We start from the raw sequence: 19633 nt of genomic DNA on the forward strand, positions 1-19633 counted from the left end.
TTGTGATGGCGAGCGCTTCATCCGCTGCCCACCGGAAAGTCTTCCAAACAGATGGCTGCTGTTGTGTTCGGCGCTGGTGCCGGTCCAGCCCACGTCATGGCTGTCATCACTCACAGCCCGGCAGAGAACACCTTTACCTGCTCGGGTTAAACTCTGCCTTAGTGGCGGCGGTGGACCGAGCTGCCATGGAGTGAAACATGATTTTCTTCGTCTGTGTGTGTGTGTGTGTGTTTTGGTGAAAACAAAATGAGAAGAGAGCCAGTGAAGAGGTTCCTCCCATCCCTCTGTCTTCCCCCTCCTCCTCCTCCCCAGTGGTATTAATTAGCAATAGCAGATGAGTGGAGTGTGGGAGCCTGAAGGGAGAACAGGTTCACGTCAGGTTAGAACTCCTTTCTTTCTCTCCTTCCTCTCTCACTCAGGTTTGGTCAACACCTAGAATAGTTGTTGAAAAACCCGCATTTCCACTGACGCTTAGATGTTTTCTCCCAAAAAGTGAGCACTTTGTTTCATTACTCATCTAAAAAATGCATTGCAATGTTCTTTTTCAATGTTTTTCAGTTTTTTTTAAGGTTTCCTTGTGTGTTGTTTGCAAGCCTCTACTTTAGTCTGCATGTATGCAACATGTAAACATCCCTAAAATTTGATTTTTTTTGGACAAATAGTCCCATGCTTGTTATGCCTCTGTATTCCCAGAAAAAGTCAGAAAAAAAGATGGACTTTCTTTTCACATACATTTTTAAATTACAGTCAGCATTTTTTTCTGATCAAATTTATTTTATCATTTACTGTAAAAATATGTAAATAGTCATTTTCTCATTTGTCCTCAGATTTCATTTAATTTCAAGTTATTTTTTTTATGCTGCTTTTGTTTTTGCTCTTAATATATTCCATAGAAAATAAATACAATTTGACTTGAAATTAATTCATTTTTAATGTGAAATATTCAGAAAAAAAAAATTCTTTCTTTAAATGTTGTTTTTATTGAATTTTCACTTTCACTGAAAAACTATACACATCACAAAAATAATGAAAAATATAATTTGTCTCATGAAAATGATTTAATCAAACATTTGTGCAAGAAAAAAATAATGAATAATTTGAGAAAATGTAAATGAAAACTGTTCAATTTTATTTGAATACGGATAGAAGTAAAACAAAAGATTAAAAATGCGAGAGATGTAAATACATTTCTGATATATCAGTCTAAAAAACATCGTAATAAATGTGTAATTTCTCAGTTGATTGAGCCAAGTTTGTTGAGCATCGCTCATCATCATGATACTGCAATTATTGTTACATACTTTTCTGAGTCTTAAAAGGTCAAAGCAGCTCAGTGTTCTTCCAAAAAAGGCAGTAATTGCAGCGAGGTCGGCTGAAACATAATTTTGTGTAGGAGCGATGTGGTTTGTTTTGCTCATAACATTTATCAAGCTTGTCACATCTCACTGTGTTACCGCGGGGGGCTCCTCTCCGACTCTCCGTCCTGAGGACAGAATATACATAAATACTGCAATTAAAGTCAGAAATTGCTGCTCAAAGAAAGATTTCTCTTCTTGCTCTGTCTTGCAGAATTCCATACGACACAACCTGTCCTTGAACAAGTGTTTCCTCAAAGTGCCTCGCTCCAAAGACGACCCTGGGAAAGTAAGTGTTTCCAAGCAGCTTGAACTTTGACACAAAAGCAGATTGGTGATTACTTCCCGCCTTTTGTGAGACAGATTGAATGCTTCGGCAGCGTGAATGGCTTGGCGTCGAACAGTGGAGCTTTTCGCGTATTGATCCTGTCAAGGTGAAATGAGTTGCTGGAAATTATGAATATTAACTGCTGAGAGCAGCAGGTGCGGCCTGATGCCGACACAAGGACGCTGGCATGTGTGTGCTGCAGGATTAGGCCCCATTTCCCTCGCTGTCCCTCAAAGTACTCAGCCTGAATATCATCGCAGAAATCTTCACCGTTAAGGGGAAGTTTGCGCCATGTACGGCATGCTGAATTAGCTTCGGAATACATTTGTTTATAAGGTTTTAGTGTGAAAGAGAGTTCTCACAACTAGCGCAGTGGATGCGTCATGCTATGTTCAAGCTACATCTGTTTTTCATACGAATAGCTTTATCTGTTCTAAAGTTGTTGGCATCTTGAAAGACTTTTCTTGCCGTGTCATTATTTTGTTGCTTTAAATCGACTTCAGCTGCCTCTGCGATCCACCATATTGACTCCTCGCTAGCTTTAGCCCCGCACCCAGACTGACCTACTTTTTTGAGCGTGACTTTTGTTGCTGGAAACCAGCAGGGTGCAAGTCCTGTTTAGCGTGAATGCAAATTCAACTCCTGTTTTCTGGGAACTCCTGTTCCCTCCCACAGTCCAAAACTGAATACACATACACATATATATATATATATATATATATATATATATATATATATATATATACATCTAAATTGTCTAGTGATCTCATGTCTAGTGAAATTGTTGTGTCAGTGTTTGCTAGTCTTAAGGTGTGATGGGCTGGTGACCTTTCCAGGGAGTCTCCCGCCTCTCGCCCTGCAGTTGGCAGGGTACACTCTAGTCACCCCCTTGAGGCAGCAAGAGGAACAACATGACCAATGAGCGTTGAATGAGCGATCTCTCTTGCGTCCTTCTTCTCAGTGTTGGGTTTGTGTTTTGATGTTCAGCAGAGGTGAGGATCTTCCTGTACTGAAGAGTGAAGAGGTCAGCAGTTAGAAGGAAATTCTTTAAGGTCTTCTTAGGCTTCATTCATCAGGCTCATTTGGAACTTGCTTTTTCTGAAAACATCTTTTTGAGCTCTTAAAACTCCTCCATCTTCCAGGGTGGGGATGTGTTGGAGTTTCTCAGACAGCGGGGAGTTTGGAGCCATTGAAAAATGAATTAGGAGGAAGAAGGCCTGAATTATTCACAGCAAATCCGTATAGACTGAAGTGGAGGTCTGTAGTCGGAGTCAAAGAAGGGGGCTCCCCCAAGATTAGCTGGACTTGGACCTGAGCAGCACCTTAATTCGCAGGCTGGATCGAAGTGGTCGATAAGTTGGCGCGGGGGAAGGTGGTGGGGGTCAAGCAGGCGTGTGCGTGGAGAAGTTCTGCTGTTGTTTGAAGCTATAAAGGGATGGTGGAAGCTAAATCATGCATGGGCTAACGTTAATTGGCTGTGTACTGTTCAGTGATGTGGGAGTGGGAGATAGGAGGAGGAGGAGAGGAGGGGGGAGGGAGGGGTAAGGTTCTTAGATTTGAGATGTTTGTGTGTGTGTGGCCTAGATGTACCTCCTGAATTTTGTCTGCTGCGATGAAACTCGCTGCATTAATGAAAAGGCTGAACAAAAAAGCAGACCAGGAGGAAATCGACGGTGGCTCTTTTTTTGGGATGCAGCAGTGCATCGAGATGAGTTCAGCTTCAGGATTCAGGAAGGGGAAATCAAACAGGATCCTAGCTGTTCCAGGGATGTCCGACGGGAGAGGTCCTGACCTTCAGATCAGTCTGTTCTTCATCATAGGTCTGTTCACACAAGGTCTTTGCAGTCTTTGTAGATGGACCGAAAATCCTCTAATATCAGGAAGTGCTGACTTCTAACCTGGATAGGTGCTGAAAATGAAAGTAAAACGTGTTCTGATACAGCCACGAGGAAGAGCCTCCCCCCGATTTAGAGGTCAATTGTCTTGGCCAAGTGACCACTGATACTGGAGAGAGCTTCTTCCACCGCCGGAGCAACTTCTATTAATGAAGTGATATACTATGAGTATTCCACCATGCTGACTTGTGATTGTCAAAGACAGGAGCAGAGAGGCCGTTTGCTTCTGGACTAGATGTTAAAATAAGGAGTGAAACTGTGGATGATCTGAGTATGGTCTCGCTCTCCAGGGTTCCTACTGGGCTATAGACACCAACCCGAAAGAAGACAGCGTTCCCAGCAGGCCGAAGAAGAGACCTCGCTCCGGGGAAAGGGTATGTGTTCTTTCCTTTTCAAAGTATCTTCTGTATTCTCCCGACAGCCCGCGTAGCCACTTCCCTTTTTGTCCCAGTTAAAGTTTAATCTCCTCGAGATGCAAAAGTGAACATTGTGTGAGGAAATATTCATGATGTTCCGGGGCGAGGAGACGCCGGGGTGGAAACGCTGCAGAGGAGCTGCAAACACCGGCGATATTGAAGATAAAGATTCTGGAGCCCTGAGCAGAGCTGAGACGTGGATTTGAGAGAAAGTCTAAAACATGCTGCTGTAGCCCCTGTTTTTCTTTCTGAGTGGCTTTAATTCGAATCAGTCAGGTGCAGAGCTGGATTAGTGAGGAGGGAACTGGGGAGTGGAAAGGGCAGAGGATGGTGTGTGGACCATAAGAGTACATACTTTTGCATCATACTTGGAGTGCTGGTTCACACTAGTAGTGATGATGTGAGGGGGTTCCATTATCCCTATCTTCACCATGTCAGGCAGCTCTTCTCAGTTTTTCTTTGACAGTTAGTTTTGTGTTTTCCAAATATGAGGTCTGGTCCAAAACACGTGTCAGGTCCATGGGCAGATCTGGCCTTCATAACCATCAGGTTAGTCCAAGCACTTGAACTGCAAACTTGATGTGACTACCCAGGAAGATACTCGCAGATACGCTGCAGAGAAAAATTGACTACTGAAATAATGTGAAAATCGAAAAGAAACCAACAAAACAGTCATGTTTACACTTGCTAATAAATGCAAAAACGAATAATGCAAATGTATGTTCAATAAATGTAACTGATTTGGAACCGATTTCCACATGAATCCCACCTCATATTTGTTTTATTATTGATCCATAGTTCTGAAAAGAAAAGTGATTTCATCTTCAACATTAAACTACCTTTCACTTAAATAACCTCCAAAAAATGAACTTAACAAAAGCAGGTGTCATTCATTGTAGTCACTATTTGTTTTCTGCCATTAATTCATTGAAATTCCGTGCGTTCCTTGAACTTGGGTGTTGAAACTGTGAGTGGTTTGCGATGCATGGTGAGACTTAAAAAATATATTTCAGCCGTTGTTGTTCATCAACAGCTTTACCGCTCCTTTAATTAATTAAAATCAAGAAGCAGAGGCTTGCAGGTAAATACACATTCATCACGGGCGGCTGGGTTTTGTAATTTTCGAGATGCCGAAGAAACAGCAGGCTCGCGCGTCACAGTGGAGGGAACAGTCTTATTTATTTATTTAGAATCTTTTTATGTTACTCATTGATTGACAGCTGCGTTTTGTTGGATCCAGCGGGGGGAGGGGGGGAGAAATGTGCAGCATTTGGACCTTGTAGTTTCTTGTTTTCACGGTTGCTAGTTAGAAAAGTGAAGAGCGCAGAGATGACGCCACCAGAGTCCTGAGGCAGGTGGATAGTGAGGAACAGAGTCAAGGCTGGTCACTGTGGCCCTGCCATAGATCAGATAAGGTTCTTCTTCTTGTTTTCATGTTCCCTCACATTATTTTAATATCCTTTTATTCTTAGAAAAATATGTTTTGGTCTCATTAATTGTTGCAAAGTTCAATTTCTTTGTGTATTTCTACTTCAGTTCATACAAGTAACAATATTTTTTCCCTTTGAAATTAGTTCCATCTTCATTTCAACATTATTTTGATGATGATTTATAATAATGAATGTTTAGTTCTGGATCTTTCCTCACTTTGATTTGTAATGATAATGTTTGGTTTGCCAACTTTCCTTATTTTAATCCATTTCAATCAATATTTATCTTTTCATTTTCTAACATTTTAATCTTAAAATGAGTCGAGAGAACATAATACTGACCGCTACACCCTTCGTATACGCCATGTTTCTGGAGTTTATTCACAATAATTCCTTTCTTTTCTTTCTGATACAGCCTGATCTAACTGTTGATCATTATTGTAATTACATTATTGCTCTTGTTACATTATTATTATACAATTATATAATTGCTATTTCCAATTCAATGTTTTCTAATTCAGAATGATCTTGTTCTTTCTTTGTGAATTGTATTATTATCAATTTGTATGACCAGAACCTCCCGTCACAGGAACAGCTTTATTTTATTTTATTTTATTTTTTTGACAGCACTTTATTCCGAAGCACTTTCCTAGTTGGCGGGATCCCCACTGACCATGGCAATAAATTTGAGTTAAAAAATTTAAGATACAGAAAAATAAATGATCATTATAAAGCGATTTTCATTTTAGATTTCCGACTTCTGTCTGATCAACCTCAGTAATGTCTCTCAGTTTTGAACCTCTTGACTGACTTGACCAGTTGAAATAATTGGACTCATGGTGAACTTTCTCAGGTCTGAAAGTTTGTCACCATAAATGAGGCGTTTCCTCATCAGATGCTTCCAAAACAAACTGGTTAGAAAGGTGAAGCACGCCAGTCGCGGTGTTTTCCCTCCCACTCTGGAGAGGCTCCGCTCCGTGTTCTGTTTCTTATGTCAGTGAGGGGAAAAAGCAGCACATACTTTCATCCTCTCCTCTGTTCTCCGTCCTTTGTCTCTGTCACTGCTCCCGCATCTCCTTCATTATCTTCCTGTTTGTCTGCCACTCGTCTCTCCGCCGGCACAGACCTGCTTTATCCTCTCTGGTGAACATGTGCAAAGTGCACAATCACAGCGGCTCATCTGCTCCAGACGCCGGCTGAGGGAGAATGAAATGAAAAAGGGGGAGGAGAAAAAGACATCAAGGTGGAGATAAAAAAGAGGGGAAAGTCCAGCAGCCGGGGGAGAACAAGAAGTAAGAAGAAGCAGAGGGAGAGTGTTCTGCGCTTGTGTTCCGGTTAATTACCACCGAGGGCCCCGGGGCTGCCGTTAGACATATTTTCTTCACCAACCACTTTTTTTTTTCTATTACAAACATTAATTAATTCCGAGTCTTGTCATCTCGTCTTACTTGGATGGGCCCTTCAACCTCTTTCCTTACGCCTCACTTACAGCGCTGGCAGGCACACTGCCGGCTGTCACTTGGGCTAAAGAGAAGAGAGGAAGGGTTTCAGAGCGAGGATTCATGGCAGCGTGTTGTCTGGGAAGACCAAGGGCTGGCTCAATACATGCTGCAGTTTGGAAAGTGTGGAAATATGGGAATATGTTGAGATGGACTTCCTGTTTCCTTTGGAGGGCACTTTTTTGGGTGAGGTGATGGGGATCAGCTCCTCAAAATCTCAGGCCAGAATTCCCAACTGTTAATAGATAAACTGTTGAATCAGGCTTGCACCAGTCACTTTGTAGGCACGTATACGTATACGTATATTTAGCGGCGGAGATACGCTGTAAAATCTTACTTGAGTAAAATGTAAGCACAGAATCTGCCTCAAACAAAAACCAACAAAAGAAGACAGGAATAACAAATGAACCAAAATACTGACAAAAGCAGACGATATATTTAATAAAAAGAATATTTAACCTCAAGACCAGAGGGAGACAGAGTCCGATAAATAAAATAAAATGATCCAGGAACAGAAACAAGCGTCCATAAGCGCAAACGGAAGGGAAGACACCAGTGTCCAGGGCACAGAAATACGTCCACAGGATTGGGGGAGTGGAACAACGGAGAGCATGCACAGACACACAGGACAAGCAAACGCTACGAAATGACGCCGGTTGTCTTCTGGTCGGCTTTCAAGTAGAGCAATCAGTGATGGTGGGACAAGAAAGAAGAGAGGAAAACTGGAAGTTGTCCTAAACAATAAGACCAGTAGGAGGGGATTCATGACATTAGGATGTCTTTGGATATTAGCTACTCCATCTGCAGGTCTCATAATGAACTGCAACAATCCGAAGTAGGACCCCTGTGGTCTGTTAAAGGTGATCAACTTGATGAATATCAGCCAAGAAACAAGGGCGAAGACTTGTGTTTATCAGCTGAATTCGCTGAGGGAATTTGAAAAGTCGCCTGATTCATTTGTGGTCTATATGCATGGAAGAGATTTGAGGAACCGTCGGCTCCTTGCTCCAATGTGTCGACCGCCTGAATCTTTGGCATAATCACCCTCTTTATTTCCCTCTCTGCTTCTGTCTGTCTGTCTGTCAGCACTCAATTATCCCCACCTATTCTCCGTCTTTCCCGCGCAGCCTCTTGCCTTTCGTCACCTCACTGTTGTCTCTTTTTAAAGGAAGCCAACAACCAGTTTCCTGTGGGAGTTTATCATAAATTACAGATTGCATTGTTACCAACCAATCCTCTTACTGTAAGCAGTTTGAGGAGAAGTCTGGCTGTCTTGAACCCTGAAAGAGAAGGGTAAAAAACATTTCCTGGACGTGGAGCGCACCTCTCATCGATCTCAGGATGGTTCCTCACATTCATTAAATCTTACCTAAGCTCCTTGTGAGGACAACAGAAAGTTAAAGACTGGAAGAAGACATTTGAGACTGGTGAATTATGCATGAGGGCGCCTTCATCTATCATCTGGAGTGCACAAAATACGTCCACTTCGCCGGCTTTTTAAGTGTCCGGCAATTAAAATGAATCGTGTCTTTAATAGTTCCACAAAGTTGGAGCCCCAAGGCGTCCTGGTGATTCAGGAGGCTCGTTTCGGAATTAGGAACTTGCAGCGCTCAGGCATTCATCATAACCTCTGCCACATTTTATTTCCTGTCTCATTTTTATTGTCACCCTCCTCTGCATGTTTCTAATTAGTGGATACACACGCTGAATATTAATAAACACCGCTTGAGTCTGACTGTTCGAGACCTTGAAAAGAAAGCTCTGGAAATTTTGTCTCAAATATGAATTATTGAAAAGCGCACGCCGCGAAAGAAAGTGGAACAGAAATTGACCAGCTCAGGTTCTGATGCTGTTGGAACGTGACTCAACTCTGCACCAAAGACTTAACCACTAGTTGGGGTGTTGGCTTTGTGGAGCCACCCTGAGGGGGGCGGTGTGCCCCCCTGTTTCTCCCTGACTCCTGTGAAGACCACTCAACTCAAGACCCGGTCTCACAAGCTCTCTCAGCGCCCCTCCATTTTCTGATGGTCTCCCACCTAGAATCCTCAAGGTCAAAGATTGGGAGTGTGAGCTTCCTGTCTAGAGAATTTAAAGAGACGTTGAGGTTTTCATGACTTTTCTCTCAGGCGTCGACACCTTACAGTCTGGAGTCCGAATCTTTGAGGATGGACTGCATCATGTCCGGGGGGACGTCTCCGACTCTGGCCATCCATCCAGTAACCAACAAGGTAGGCCTGCCTCACCTTCGTGGGTGGTGTCCCTACTCCTTCCATTACTGTTGTTAAAGCTGGTGATTAAACTGAAATGATCAGGCTTATTTTTTGCCTCCACAATGAACTGCAGCTCTCAGGTCTGGTCGGTGCCCGACCTTTCAAATAGTAACACTTTCACCTGAAATATTTATGCCTCCCAACTGGGGGTATGAAATATAGAGTGAGAGCGCTGAAGTCTGCAACACAGGCAGGAGAAACTTGAGCTTAGTTATCTCTCTAGACTCAATAAACCAGAACTAGAAATAATTCTAGAAACTCCTTAGTCTGATGTGCGTGTGAACCTAAACTTCAGCTCTACACCAAGTCTGCAACGGATGACAGAGCTGTGCAGTGATCTTGGTGTATATATTTTGTAAGGAGAAAGTTGTCGCTCAGCTTTTCCTCCTGGTGTAAGGCGAACGCCCTCAGAGATGCTCACAAAAGGGCGTGAAGGTAGAGGTCTGAAGGAAACACCAGGAAGTGTCTTGAATCTGAATCACTTCATTTCAATCATCGGTTTCACGTTGGAATCAAGCACTTCTGTTTCAATAATCAAGGTCTTCCCTGAAGTTCAAAAGTACCGGACTGTGTTTCAGATCTTCTGTGAAATAATAAAACTGAGCTGCGTGAAATCGATAAAAAGTGCTTCAAAGTTTAACAGCAGCCTTGTCAAGCGCTCTGCTGCAGTGGGTTTCCAAAAAGTGATGATGTTTTAAATGAAAAATCTACATTCCGTTGCCCTCTGATATCGATCACCTGCAGCAGGGCTCCGGTAAAGCTGAGCGCCAGACCCCAGAGTGTCTTTTACTAGTGTCTGGCACCCCAAGGCTACGTTGTGATTTTTGTCTATACAATTAAACGTAGCCTGAAGGTGAATCTGACACGCAGCTTCTTAAGTGCTGACAGTCAAAGACAACAAGAAGAACATGATTCAACACAATCCTCGGGCTTTTTAAAGGCTGTGTGATCCGTCGCTGCGCTGTGATCTGAACTTTCCTCACGCTGAGGGAGCAACGCGCTGTTATCTTTCACCATCTTTCAATCCGCACGTTTGACTCTGGTGTGTTGGGAAATTAAAAACCCTCGACTGTTCGCTCCCACCTCTGTGTGTGTGTGTGTAGGTAGCACTGTACAACCCGGAGGCAGAAGGAAGCGAGAGTCCGGGGAGTCTGGCCGGAAGTCTGAGCAACAGCCTCTCGGACCAGAGCCTGGCGTCCGTCAACCTGAACAGCATGAACACGGTCAACAGCGGCGGCTACACTCCAGTAAGATCTATTTTTTATTCTCCCTGTCAGGGTTGTGTTTACCGTGTTTATTCTGCTGTCCACCTTCTGCATCTCTTATTTATGGACTTTTTTGGACCAAAGTTAAGTCAGAGTTTTCCAATAATCTTGTCGAAAAATCAGTCAGTCCTTACCACCGATAATAACCGCATTTAAATGTTGAGGAAGTATTACATTTTAGTGTAATTATTTTAAGAGTACTATCACCGTGTCTGCCGACTACTGAACATTGTTAAGTATTACTTATTCCCCCACCAGAATGATGGAAATGAGACAAGTTTGTCAATAATTGTGAGTTAGGAGGTATGGGGTCAAGAGTGTATTGTCCTCCCTGTCTTCTCTACAGTCTGAGGTGAATGGATGACCTCACTTTGTGATGGATAGCATCGTATCATCCTTTCCACAACATTCCTAAAAAACAAAATGCTCTTAAATAGCCCTCCAGTTGCTCAACTGAGTGTCAAAAAGAGGTTTGATCCAGACTCCGGGAGCTTCACAGCTGTTCATTATCTCTCCACTGTAGCAGCTGCTCACCTTCTTCCAATCCGTCTCTTCTCCCCGCTGACCTCCCACCTGCATTAGCAGAGGTCAGCACCATCCCGTCTCATTAACCTCTTTTCCAGAGGCCGTCTCCTGCTTGCCTCCATTCAGTCTCTCTTTCGGGGGGTTAGTTCCGCCTCATTACCTGCTGCAGGTGAAGTTTTATTGACAGCTGATGTGTGTGTCAGGATGCCCATATGTGCCGGGGCTGTCTGAGAAGAGGCCGGCTGACGGCTTCCCAACAAGCGCAGTGAATCACTTCATTCTGGCCTGGACGCGGGAGGATAGTCATAATTACATTAGACACAACTTGGTGTTATCGCTACTCTGGATGGCTGAATTTAAAAAGTGATTTGTAGAATTAATTAAAGTGAGAATTCAATTTAAAGGGCTCACTCGGAAAATGTAATTAAATTCCATTTCCTTAACGTCATTATTATTGAATTTTATTTATTTAACTGTGACTTGGCGACTCCCAGTCGAAATTAAACTTCCTCCGTTTGATTCAGGCACCTGGAAATATGCAGCCAGACTTATTACATTTGGAAATTCCCGTCCAGCAGTCAAGACGTCTGTTTGGTGTCAGCGCTGGAGGACAGCTCCCATGATGCTGGGTTCAAATCTCGCTGTAGACGCTGAATGTCTGGCTTTTTACTGCGTGATTGGCTTGAAAAGTGTCTGAGAATAATTATTTTTTAACTTAACCACCATAAATAACCTCAGCTTGCTCCGGCGTACCAAACCTTGCGATAGATTTTAGACAGGGCCGACGCTGAATCATGTCTCTGCCTTGTCTTTAAGCTGATGGTGAGACTTGATAAAAAATAAAAAATAAAAAAGTCGAATATATTAGAGGTTTTGCAATGAATAAAATTGATATTTGATACCAGAAGGAGCAAATGTATGCGGAAGTGTCTACATCGGGCAGGAAGTTAAGTCAATGTACTCGACTTTGACTTAACTTAACACTGAAAAATGTTTCTTTGAATGACTGTTTTTTTTTTGTTTGTGTGTGAGTATTGACCTAAATTCATCCATTCCAGCCTTGCTTAAAACTTTTAAACTACAAAGTTCATGTCACGTTTCAGAGATTCCTGGTAAATAAGGTAACAAATGAGCGTCATGAAACCTCCTTTACAGAGCCCACTAGAGGGAACTGTCTGCTCTGAAATCTTTCAACCCAAACTGTCGTAATTCTCACACGCACCTTGCACATGCTCAGATAGAGATCCCCGTCTATTTTTTTTTCCTGAGAAAAAAAGTTAATATCAATTTCACCCATTTATTTGGGGTTTTTGGTTGAATTGTTCCCTGACTTACCGGCGTGAGGCGTGTGAGTGCTGGCGAAATGCAAAATGTGTTTGTTTGTTTTAAGTCACATTTTATGTTTTTATTTCTGCCTTCGGTGACCAGAAGTAATAGATGTGAATGCGGAATTCTTTGTAACGTAATGATGATAATAAGCAGAATTTTTGGCACGTGACCGTGACTCATCAAGGCACTGGGGGTCGGAGTCATGTCACTCAGCGTTCATTGAAACGTGCCTCTTCCCCGCCAGGTGACCAGCCACTCCGAACCGTCCTCCCAATCCCTGAGCCTTCAGCCGCCCTCCCAGCCGCCGCCTCTCCCCCCTCCTCCCCCGCAGCCCCAGTACGGCCTCCCCGTACCAGAGTCGCGCGACAAGCACCTGTGTTTCTCCGACTTCGAGGACCTGAGCGCTTCTTTCCGAAGCCTTTACAAGTGCGTCTTCGAGCAGTCCTTCTCGCAGCAAGGTGGGTGTCGGCCCGGCTCTCCCTCCACACAGTGTTTATCTTGTCCCACTTCTGACACGCGTGTTTACTGCAAGAAAAGCCTTTGTCAGGCTTCATGCTCATAATTAACTGTCAAACTGCAGCACAAGGATTTTAATATTGCTTTCATCGCTGGAGCAGAATCCGTGTATTAACCTTCACCACACACGACTCCTACTCTATTGTATTTTAATAAACAAACAATCAGTTGTTCCGCGTATCTGCATTTTACGGCTCGTTCAGTCAAACAAGTAAAGGCAATTAAGAAGAAGAATTCAACAGAAGGCGGAAAAAAAAAAGCGCACAGAGCTAAAGGTTCTGCAGCTTTGATAGCAGCTAATTAGACTGGTTCTAAAGTTTGTGAAGCAGCTCACTAATTGCTTCCTGAAGCTTTCAGGTCAGCGGGCCTCCTCCCACGTGGACGCCCCCCCACCCCCCTCCAGCTCCGCCCCCTCCTATCACCTCCTTTCTTTCTTCTACGCCGCGCGTCTATTTGTGTTCAGTAACAGATTGATATGCTCCGCTGAGCTCCGCCGGAGAGACAGTCCTCTGAAGGAAGTGCACGTGATGGTGTCCTTCAAGAAATCCTCCTCAAAAATCTGGACTTAAACGAAGATTATTGAGACACTCCTGATGTTTCCCAAATCCTTTATCAGACTTAATGAAATGCAATTTTTTTTTAAATTTCTGACACAACTATTTTCAAGACATTAAAAGAGAAATAAGGTTATATAAATATTTATTGTACTATTGTACAATGCAAAAAATGATGCAAAATAAACAATATTTTGTAGTTTGAATGTATGTATGGGTCCTTCATTTGATTCAGTGATAAACCAAATTTATTCAAATTGAAAAATGTGGCTTCTTGTGGCAAATATTCCGATACCATTAAACTGCGATTCATTGAGATTAATTAATCTCAAATTCTCTTATTAACTGGATTATTTTTTTTAATTGAATCCTACCCCTTATTATAATATATATTTAAAAACGTCTTTCCTGTCCAACCTCTCAACTTATGCTTTTAAATAATTGTATTATTTATTTTATTTTAATAAGTAACAAATTAAAAGTATTTTTTATTTCCCTATTTTGCTTTAGCTAACGCATCTTAGCATTGTTTACATATGATCACATACACAGTCAGAGATTGGTGCCGCTAAATCTTTCATGTGACATCATTTTAGGAGGATGGATGAGTAAAGATACATGTGAAACGAAAAATGGTTGCAGTTTTTTTGGTTTTGGTTAATTGTCCTCCGTCTTCAAAACTATCTTCAAACCTCATTCAGACTTTGAAAACTTTTAAAACTCTCCCCAAAACTAAAAACTTTTGGAAGATATCGGTGCGAAGATATTGTTACCTTTATTATAGTAGTACACACGTGGTAATAATTACTATATTACGAATAATAATTTCAGCTGCAGAGCAATTGTGCCCGACCTGACTTGAGAGTGAAAGAGTTGCAGCCCAAACCTGGCAGAATCTGACTCAACTCTCAGGTTTGTGGTGCCAAACATTGACACAGATCCTTCCACAGTCTAACCAGGAACTTAACTGAGCAACTTGAATGCGGCTTCTGCAACAAACGCCCATTAAAACATTCACCGGGATGCAGAGCCTGATTTACTCCTGCAGCACGGCGCCGCTCATGAAACACGGTATTAAATTTTAAAGGGTCTTTCAGAAGGTAAAAATACAACCTTAATCTGCCGCTGCTTCGCAATAAATCCACAAATGTTTGCTATAAACTGTCCGCGGCAGCTTGCCAAGAATTTACTCGCAGGTCAAGTGAAATGGTTCGCTGATGGAGGCCGTGAAAGTTTACACATCACCAGTTATGAGCTGTTCAGGCGCGCTCCTTTATCACGGCGATTCCCTGGTTTTATCTGCAGTAGACAAAGCCATGATCTGGACCTTCTTTGTGCTCTTCATAGTGATGGTCGATCATCGTGGCTCTTGTTTACAGAGCACGGAGCTCACACTGACTTGTGTTTCTCCGCAGCTCTGATGGGTCTCTCCGGTGACTCCAGCCCACAAGCGCGGACCGCCTGCTCCTACCAGCACTCTCCTGGTGCCGGCAGCAGCGGGAACCATCACCACCAACACAACCACAGCCAGGCGCCACACCACACGCACCACCTGCCTCCTCACGGTCAGCACCCGGTACACGGGCAGCACCAGCAGCACGCGGGTCTCCCCCAGAGACACCCGGCGCTGTCCCACCAGAGTCTCACTGGACAGAACTGCCCCACGACAGGTGAGGGGAAGCCTTTTGGTCACAAGGAGAAGATGAATGCGTGAAAGCCTATGCTGAAAAAACAATAATAATAACAATAATAACAATAAAAATGAATCCAACTGTAAAATAAATAAATAAATCCAATTATTTCATCATTATAATTCATTTTCAAGATGATTTTACGTTAATAATTACTGTGTTTTGGTTTTTTTATATATATATATATATATATATATATATATATATATATATATACATATATATATATATATATATATATATATATATATATATATATATTTACATATTTCATTTCTCATTTTTATATATAGCCACACCATGAGAATATTGCTATTTAGTTCACGGTGAGTTAAAGAAAATAGAGGAACGGGTTGTCGAGTGTACAACTGCGCCACCTGCTGGTTGATTGATGTAGTGCTTCCGGATTTGAAAAAAAAAGAAACGTTCTTCACATATGTTGAATGGGTAAAAATGCGATGCGTGTCTTAATAACTGCGCTTCTGTTCCACACTACACAACTTCCCTTTTATTTTTGATTCTGTTTCTGTTGTGTTGAAGAAACAAATGACCATTGAGAAAAACACATTTTCCCTCAATATTTATATCACTTTAAATAATTAAATGAGAATATAATTTAGTTTATTTCTATGAGAATGTAAACAGTGAAAAAAGCAGCTATTTGAATGAGACATATTTATTACAAAGGACCAAATAAATCAGGGTAGAAGAACATTTCCAGCTGTTTCACTTTGAACTCATGGTATCAGCCTAGACTTGGGCCTCCAACATGTAGGTTTGATGAAAATGCGTCATTTTTCAAAGGATGCATTTTCCCATCTTTCTGAGCAGGACTGGCACCAGATTGGTATCCCAACGTGGACTGGCTGAAGGAGAGCTGCCGCATCGCCACCAGCTACAACTGGGCCGACGTGGACCTCTCCCCCTTCCAAGGTAACACACACGCTTGTGAAGCTGATAACTCAGATGGAAACTAACAAGCCAGTGCTGATGCGTATTTATTTATTTTTTAATATTCCTTCCCCCGAGGCGCGGTATCACGACATCCAGTGTTGTTATGGTAATGGTGCCGGGCTAATAAACGTCATTACGCTGCATCTGAGTGGTTGCCACTTTCTGTTTCTGCTACTGTCTCTCCAACACACACACTCACACACACACACACAATCTCCCAGTTGTATGATGTGAATAATCCAATTAGGCCCCGGCTCAGTAACAGCCTCTTATCACGGTCAACGCACAAAGCCGGCAACATCCACACATGATGGATGATGACGGCCGGTCGTACTGCACGAGGGCTCTCCTGTTGCGCTCGACCTCCCTCACACCCCCGCAACCGCATCCTCTGCCCTCTCCCTGGATGCCACTCCGGTAGCATCTTCCTGTCTCACACACAAATGGAAGCAGGCGTGTCTTCCGCTGACAGAGACTCAGGTCCTGGTGGTTCTTCTCTCTGCAGGCCTGAAGGAGAGCATGCAGCAGGCCGAGCTCAACAACTGGACCCTGGACCCCACGCAGATGGCCGACCTCTGCTCCTCCATTAACCAGTTCTTCACTGCCACCGGGGTCATCCCCCCGCAGGGGGCGCCCCATTCGCAACCTCAGGTCCAACACCCCACACCCTCCGGCGCCGCCCAGCACCCGGCCCAGCCGCACCGGGCCATGCACCCGAAGGCCAGCCAACACAACCAGCACGGGCAACACATCGGCACCGGTCAGTCCGATGATTCTTATTCAAACACACACGTCTCGTCTAACATAAACATACAGGTGAAGATGAACCATTTTGAAGAGGCGTTTAGTGGAAGCAACAGTGGCCTCTGCTGGCCAGTACTGGATACTACCGCACAGTGGTTGGACGAACACCAGAGGAACCGCTGCTAGGAATTCTGGGAAGGATTTTACAGTGAAATATATTGTGATACTTGAATGACAATTTAGCAGCGGCTAGAGAGAGTGATGAATGTGGGGCTCAGTGTCGTAGAGAACTTGAAAAATAAATCTGGCAGCTGATCAGTACCGTTTGTTCCGACCCCCAGGGAGCATGTACATGGACTCCAGACAGAGCATGTCTTCGCTGATGGGCCCTCCTGGCTACCCTCACATGCCCCCCATGAGCACCACAGCCCCTAGCATGACAGGTCAGTTGCCGCATCTTTGACGCCGCTGTCGAGCTGACCCCTGACCTCTGACCCCTCCCGCACACAGGTCATCACAACCAGCTGAGTCAGCAGCACATGCTTCCGCCGGGGCATTTCCAGGTGAGACGCATGTTGGTGACGGACGAGATCCAGGACGACTTCGACTGGGACTCCATAGTTTGAACTGAAGGAAGAAGGTTTGGGACACCCCACACCCCCTCATCCCACCACCCCCCCTAACTGCTGCTTACACCTGTGCGCGGAGAGAAAGACAATCTGCGAGCGGACGGGTTTACAGACAATCACTGACCGGAGGTTTCCAACCTGTCGCCAACACTCCAGGGTCGCAACGTTCATGTGAGTTGATTCGCTGATGGCTTTACAACCACAGACTCCGCCTCCTTGATGATGCCACCGCCACAGTCTAGATGAGATCAGACGGCCTTTATCCTTTGTTCCCGTTTCAATTTGCTGTTTAAGGGGAGTGAAATTCACACTTTCATCTTAAAAATTAGCTTCTTTATTTACAGGATTTAGCATGGTGCATAAAAATTCTCAAAATATTTGGTGATTTTTACTATTTATTATTATCACTATTTATTATCAAAAAACAATTTAAGCATGCAGTGCATTCAAGAAATATGATGACATGTTTTTCTAATTATAATTTCTGGTGTTTTTTTATATTATTATTCATTCATCTTTTCTTTTTATTACCAGATTTGGAATGGATTAATTCCCTTTTGATGCAGTAGCTAAATATATTATATTGAATTAAGTCATCAGAATTTATTTTTTACAACTGAAAAGTTAGTCTTGCCTTTAAACCTGTATATTTTTATGTATTTATTAGACATTTTTACCATATCACATTTGAAACTGAGCGTTTTTGCATTTGTTTAAAGCTTTATTTCATGTTATTTTACATCAAAGTCAACTGTTGGCTCAAATGTTTACGTGAGGAATAACTATTATCGTGGTGACATCATCAAAAAGGGGGATTCACGTTGTAAGTTCTCAGACGTGATGTCATTGAAAGGTGTGACAACAGCCCCACCATCTGGCTACAAAGTGTCCTGCTTCTCTACAAAAAAGAATCTATGCACCACTGTTTCCAACCCGAACACACACCTGCCCTGGTGTGTGTGTGTGTGTGTGTGTGCGACAACTGATGGGCAGCAGAGACGTTCGTCATCTCCAGTCCCGAAGATTCTGCTTCTGTCATAAGCTAAAAACAAAAAAACTGAGATTGACTTCAGCATCTAAGCACATTGAATTCTGCTTTGCACAGAGAATTTTTGGCATTTTTATTTTGCACAAAATCAATCATGTCGAATTGAACGGCGGAAAAGAAAACGGACGCAGCAGACGAAACAAATAGCTCTTTTTTTTACTGTGATGTTCCAACTTTTGTGTCTTTGTGTGCAAGTTTGTATAGTCTGACTTAATTTTGTGTACAGTTCTGCATCGCCCCAAAAAAAAAGGATGTGAAATGGAAGTGTACAATCTCTGGTGACATGAACCAGGCTTCACGGTAGAAAAGAAGAATAAACCCCTAAATATTGCCATGAAAAGCTGTATAACAGTGACCAGCATCATATATTGTGTATGTGTGTGCATTGTTGTCCGTGTAAATAACAACTCTCTGTTGTTTGCCATTGACTGGTTAAAAAAAGGAGAAAATATTTTGTTATGTCAACAGACGTGTGTAAATATGTTTTTGTAAATAATCCAAATGGTTGTTTTGTGTGTCGAACTTAATCTATGTGCGACGGAATCTGTTTCAGTGTTTATTAAAAATGTCATTGCTCATTTTTACAGCCCTAAAGTTGAATCTGCGTGTGTTGCTTTGAGTTTCAAGGAGCTTGTTTGGTTATTGTTATATATTGTTACCAAATATCGGTCCTTATGGTGCAATTTAAATCATATTTCTATGTTGATTTTGTGATTTTTTTTTTCTTTGCAAATAGGAGCCAGAGAACCATCCTGATGTGCAGGTGAGTGTGTGTCGTAACATCATTGTGTGTTTGCAGGTATTTCTCTTCTCTTCTGTGTGGCGGAGCTGTGGAGTAATTTTCGGTCTCGAAGTTGTGGTCACATGAGTTTCGTTTCACCTGAAGATTTGCCCAAAAGTGTTGACAGTTGAAGTTAAAGACAGTAAGAGTTTGCCTTAAAAATCCAGTTTTGTGAAGTAATGGAGAACATTTCAAAACCAAGTTGACCAACAGGTGTCTCCCAGTCGCCCACCACAGCTGGTCCCCAAAGCAAAACTGGGTGTCCGTCACCATGTGGTTTCTGTCTCATCTGAAGGGTGGTATTTTCTGAGGAACTTCTCGGCTGTTATCTCTCCTAACCGCCACTCTCCACGGCGATAACACGTCTGAAGGGGTTTGCTTCCGTGTGTGTGCTGTCGATACTG

General features: G+C 42.9%; 1 protein-coding gene across 1 annotated transcript in view; it reads left to right on the forward strand.

Moving 5' to 3' along the window:
• Positions 1–19014, forward strand: part of LOC128749066 (forkhead box protein J3-like) — a 53977-nt gene extending 34963 nt beyond the window's left edge. Inside the window, exons 4-13 of the mRNA XM_053848256.1 lie at positions 1570–1644; positions 3869–3952; positions 9050–9151; positions 10297–10440; positions 12557–12770; positions 14798–15052; positions 15905–16006; positions 16533–16787; positions 17113–17214; positions 17282–19014. Coding sequence (XP_053704231.1) covers positions 1570–1644; positions 3869–3952; positions 9050–9151; positions 10297–10440; positions 12557–12770; positions 14798–15052; positions 15905–16006; positions 16533–16787; positions 17113–17214; positions 17282–17397 — 1449 coding nt within the window. The 3' untranslated portion in view covers positions 17398–19014. The remainder of the gene's footprint in view (positions 1–1569; positions 1645–3868; positions 3953–9049; positions 9152–10296; positions 10441–12556; positions 12771–14797; positions 15053–15904; positions 16007–16532; positions 16788–17112; positions 17215–17281) is intronic.
• The last annotated feature ends 619 nt before the right edge of the window (positions 19015–19633 follow it).

Source organism: Synchiropus splendidus, chromosome 18 (genome assembly GCF_027744825.2).
Source record: "Synchiropus splendidus isolate RoL2022-P1 chromosome 18, RoL_Sspl_1.0, whole genome shotgun sequence".
Classification (NCBI taxonomy): domain Eukaryota; kingdom Metazoa; phylum Chordata; class Actinopteri; order Syngnathiformes; family Callionymidae; genus Synchiropus; species Synchiropus splendidus.